This window comes from Atta cephalotes, assembly GCF_000143395.1.
Source record: "Atta cephalotes unplaced genomic scaffold scaffold00089, whole genome shotgun sequence".
NCBI classification, from domain to species: Eukaryota; Metazoa; Arthropoda; class Insecta; order Hymenoptera; family Formicidae; genus Atta; species Atta cephalotes.
Window position 1 is genome coordinate 529,358 of NW_012130153.1, and position 5,385 is coordinate 534,742.

Genomic DNA, 5,385 nt, shown 5'->3' on the forward strand with positions numbered 1-5,385 from the left:
CACACACACACACACACACACACACACACACACACACACACACACACACACACACACACAGAGCATTGTAAAAATAGCTTTATATTTTTACGCATTTTACTTACCGCTGCGAAAGTCGCAATGGATAATGGAATCATATTACCTGCTTTCAATCCACATGGTACATTACTTCTGTAAAGAGTTATTATTAATAAAGATTTTAGTCTAGGCGAGAACTTGTACCATTCTGCAGCATATCTGTAAGCATAAGATAATAATTGATTTTATCGAATTTTCTAAAATTATTAAATATTTGTAAAAATTACATTAATTAAATTACTAATGTTTCATGTTAATTATATATTTTAATTGTATTGTATCAATTTTAAATGAAAGAATAAAGATTGTTGAATTAAAACTTTTAAATCTTTTGAATATGCTTATAATTAAATTATTATTAATTTTATTTAAAGAATGCTTTATAATCGTTAGTATATATTAAGATAAAAAATGATTATTACGCTCGATGGAATATACTTTGACTCTCGTCCATTAATCTCTGACCGGAGTAACATACAATCATTAAAGTCATTAGACATGCTGCGAATATAAATGTGAATTTTATTATTTCTTCCGCTTGATCTAATACATAAGTGATCTATAACAAATTAAAAAATGTTACATAAATATTCAAAATATAATAATATTTTTATTCATGATAACAAAAGTTTAATAAGATTAAAAATTTTACAAAAAACGAAGAAATTTAACAATATGTAATAATAATTTATTACACATTGTAATAACTTATTATATATTATTACTAATAAAGTTTAACATCATACATATAATTATAATTTTTTGTTCTCAATTTTTGTTCAAAATTTTTTTATATCTTTATATATTCTTTATATTTTTATTTATCAGTTATTATTTAATGTCTGTCTAATTACTGTCTATCTAATTATTGTCAAAATTAAAATCTGCCCAATCGACACAAACTGAAAGTAACATTAATCAATATTATAATTTCATAGTCTATAATATGAATGTATTATAACACATAGTGTTACATAACAATTATATTGTAGAGTGCGAAATTATATTATAACATTGACATTATGTTACTTTCAATTTCTGTTGACTGAATGAATTGTCTCATCTATATACGAAACTGAAGAGAAAATCATCTTATGAAGTAACCTCGGCTTGGAAGATTACAAAAAAGAAAGGTAAATATTAACAATAACACGAAATCAGCTCCGATAACCTTGATTTTTATATAATATTATTAGTGTGTTCGGGAAGATGCTATTTATGTCATTCTATCTTCATCATCCATTACACGTGACATGACAGTATGATACAAATAATGTTTATAGCGAGCTCCTTGAACGCAGCGAGTGAGATTCGATTGCGCACATTGAAACTTATCGGACACAGCAGTACTTTCTAATTGGACACAGACCCAATTGGACACGGATCCGATCGGACACAAATTCGATTACGCACAGATTCGATTGCACACTGACCCGATTGCGCACCGATCCAATTGCGCATCGACCCGATTACTCACAGACTCAATCAGACGCAATAGCGATCGGAAAAACGGGGAAAATATTAGTAGATAATGAAAAACATAAATAAATGTTTATATATCTATGCAAAGCGACTCTCATCTTCCCTCTCCTTCTGTAAAAAGAGTGCACAACTTCTATAATTGTACTGTTGTTGAGATTAGAAAATCTGTCGACAGTGGGATGTATAGACCAGTACAATACTCACAAAGATTTGCACATTTCGGGCCGATTCCGGCGCGCTACCCTCATTATCGCTCGAGACTCGAATTGCCGCTCACACTCTGGCTCAAGAGCATCTCTGTAGCTTAAGTGCGTAGATCGTATCTTACGTTATTAAAGAATATTTTTCTTGCAAAATAATTTTTATTTCTTTAAAAAAATCAAATATTAAATTTTCTAAAACATTTTGTCATAATAATTCTTGCTAATAATTCTTGCTTATCAGAAACTGTTATAACTATAATAATTGTTATAAATTTAGATCGAGAAGTTTCTATAACAGACTTGCAAAGATTGAAGTCAGGAAATACGTGAATCTAGAAATTCCAAGATTTCCACGAAGTCTTATAAAATCTCAAGTAACGAGGATTCTATATCGCAATAACTATTTTCTTTTGTAAATATAATTATCATTTTAATTAAAATGATAAAATTATATTGGTCAATCGGGACGTAGTCAATCGGGATGTGATAAATTGCAACTCGTGATCAATTGGGACATAGTCAATCGGAACGCTCTCAGATAACATTTATGTATAAGATATCTAAAAGATATCTTTTAGACATCTTATGTCTAAAAAATGTCTAAAAGATGTCTTTTAGATATCTTATGCACTACAAATGTTATCTGGTGAGACAACATATTATGTCTGATTCCGGCTCGCTACCCCCATTGTTGCTCGAGGCTCGGTAGCCTAACCGCCGAGCGCTCACGTGATTCTCAGGCTCAGGAGCGTCCCTATACCAGAAATATACTGGGAGCGCAACAAATTATTATTGAAACATGTTTTATAAATAATTTATTTCTATTAACATAAAAATTTCTATTGTTAATTTATTCATTGTTCCTTAATGATATACTTATATATCTTAATGTAGTTTTCTAATACATTACAAAATTATAACGTACATTTCGACAAGATCTTTCTACATTACCTGTGAGGTACTATTGTAAGATGCATTTTTTTTTAATTTTTTTATGTAGTTTCTTCAGTAGACCTATTCCATAAAAAGAAGAATCGAAAAGAAGAATCAAAATTATATTTCATATAATACAATATATAATTTTGCTTTCTTGCCAAGCCACATTCGAGTATTTGATTCTTCTTTTATCTAATTACAAATTAATTCGGTTCGTTTCAAAAACGCATTTATTTCAAAATAAAATGAATGAACAGATCAATTAAAGTATTGTCCATCGCTGCCTACTACTTTTTTCCATCTCTCAGACAATTTTTGAATTCCATCTCGAAAAAATGACTCGTCTTTGGAGGCGATCCAATTTTGGAGCCAATTTTCGATTTCTGCGAAGGAAGTGAACCGGTGACTTCCTGCATCCTTCGGAACAACCAGTAATCAGAAGGAGCAATGTCCGGAGAATATGGCGGGTGCGATAAAACATCTCATTTGAGCGTTTCCAAATATTTTTTTTAGCGACATGAGGCCGAGCGTTGTCATGAAGAAGAATAACTTTATCATGTCTGTGCTCGTGTTCCGGCCATTTTTCTCGCAATGCATGGCTCAAACAAATCAATTGTAGCCGATACCGATCGCCCGTAATGGAATCACCAAGTTTCAGCAGCTCATAATAAAGATCCTTTTGGTCCCACCAGATACAAAGCATGATCTTTGAACCATAAATGTTCGGCCATAGTGTTGATGTCGATAGCAACGATTGACTGGGCTTAGCGTAGTATTTTTTCTTCTTGGGGTTGTCGTAGAATATCCACTTCTTATCTCCAATCACAATCCGATGCAAAAAATCTTTTCTCTGTTGTCTTTGAATCAGCTGTTCGCAAGTGAAAAATCGCCTTTCAATGTCTCTCAGTTTCAGTTCATAAAGTACCTAATTTCCTTGTTTTTGAATCATTCCCATGGCTCTCAATCATATAGAAACGGCTTGTTGAGTTACCCCCAATGATTCTGCAAGCTCCTCTTGCGTTTGACTCTGATCTTCTTCGAGTAATGCCTCTAATTCTTTGTCTTCGAATTTTTTTGACCGTCCAGAGCGAGGCTTGTCTTCAACGCTGAAATCTCCATCCTTGAAACATTGAAACCATTCCCTACATGATTTATCAGTTGGATACCAGTATCACCATAAACTTCGACAAGCATTCGATGGGCTTCAGCCGCACTTTTCTTCCAATTAAAGCAAAAAATCAAAACGTTCCGCAAATGCTGCTTGGTTAACACAAAATTCGACATTTCAAACACAATAAAAATCAAGGTTTTTATATGAAACTCAAAGTGGTATAAACGGAATATTATTAGCAGATGTTTAACCTCTCTGAAACCGCCAAAATCAACTGTCACTATGAACCATTCACAACAGCTGGAGCCATCTTTAGAGAAACCGAATTAATTTGTACTCCCAATATGTAATGTATTAGAAAACTACATTAAGATATAAGTATAACACTAAAGAACAATGAATAAATTAACAATAGCAAATTTTATGTTCATAGAAATAAATTATTTAATAAAAAATGTTTCAATAATAATTTGGCGGAACAATAATAATGCGCTCCCAGTATATTTTTGATATGCTTCTGATCCAGAGCGTCACGTGAGCGCGCGGCAGTTCGATCGCCAAGCCTTGAGCGGTGGTGGGAGTCGTTCGAAATGTCAGCTCCAAATGTGCAAATCTTTGCGAGCACTATATTATAATTATAACCAGGGTCCTGTTATGATGTGGTAGGCTCAGAAAAGAAATGAAACGTTTATCCATTTATTTGTCTCTCACTGCATGCATCTTTCTACTCTCACCACTGCCATCAGTAGTCTATTTTATTGGGTATCCGGAAAGTTCGTGTCCATTTTGAAGAAAAATTGAAACGCAGAAGATTTAAATTTTAGTATATTTATTATTTTAGTACATTTATTAAATTATATAGGTTAGTCGGTACGAACTTTTCGAACAGCCCAATATATATTGATGGATGGATCTCGTTTTGCGTGGAAAATCAAATTTTAAATCCTACTTATGTGTTTATATTCTTTTTATTGTTGATGTAAGGAAGAAAGATACAACTCATTTTGTATAGATAATATGATAATAGAAGCACGTGCAGCATATACATATAAAGCGTCACAAATTACAAAACGTTCATTGTACTTTTTTATTAATAACGTTTTTAGTAAAGAACGAGCACCTTATGTTACTCAGAGTCATGACCTTGACAATATATGTCAAGATCAAAGTTATCGGAGTAGATTTTCGATCCGTTATTGTCAACATTTACCAAAAGAAAAATTCGACTATATTTTAGTCATTTTATATAGTTACATATTTATATTTATGTATGACATTTTATATGAATAGTTTCTGACGCTTACTCGAGTTGCAATCAAACTTATAGTTCCAACAAGCAAAATTAATGCAAGTAATGAAATTCCCTGATATGATGATTCCAATATATTAACAAACCTAAATTGAGGAAATTAATAAATTAATTTATATAACAACGATATTATATAACAGTATATTATATTAGTACAAAGAGAGAGAGAGAGAGAGAGAGAGAGAGAGAGAGAGAGAGAGAGAGANATGTGCGCGCGCGCGCGCGCGTGTGTGTGTGTGTGTGTGTGTGTGTGTGTAGAAGAGAGA

General features: G+C 32.3%; 1 protein-coding gene across 1 annotated transcript in view; it reads right to left on the reverse strand.

Annotated features, from left to right (window-relative positions):
- Positions 1–562, reverse strand: part of LOC105624824 (odorant receptor 9a-like) — a 2,360-nt gene extending 1,798 nt beyond the window's left edge. Inside the window, exons 1-2 of the mRNA XM_012206176.1 lie at positions 501–562; positions 105–237 (exon numbers count right to left, since the gene is read on the reverse strand). Coding sequence (XP_012061566.1) covers positions 105–237; positions 501–562 — 195 coding nt within the window. The remainder of the gene's footprint in view (positions 1–104; positions 238–500) is intronic.
- Between the last annotated feature and the right edge of the window lie 4,823 nt (positions 563–5,385).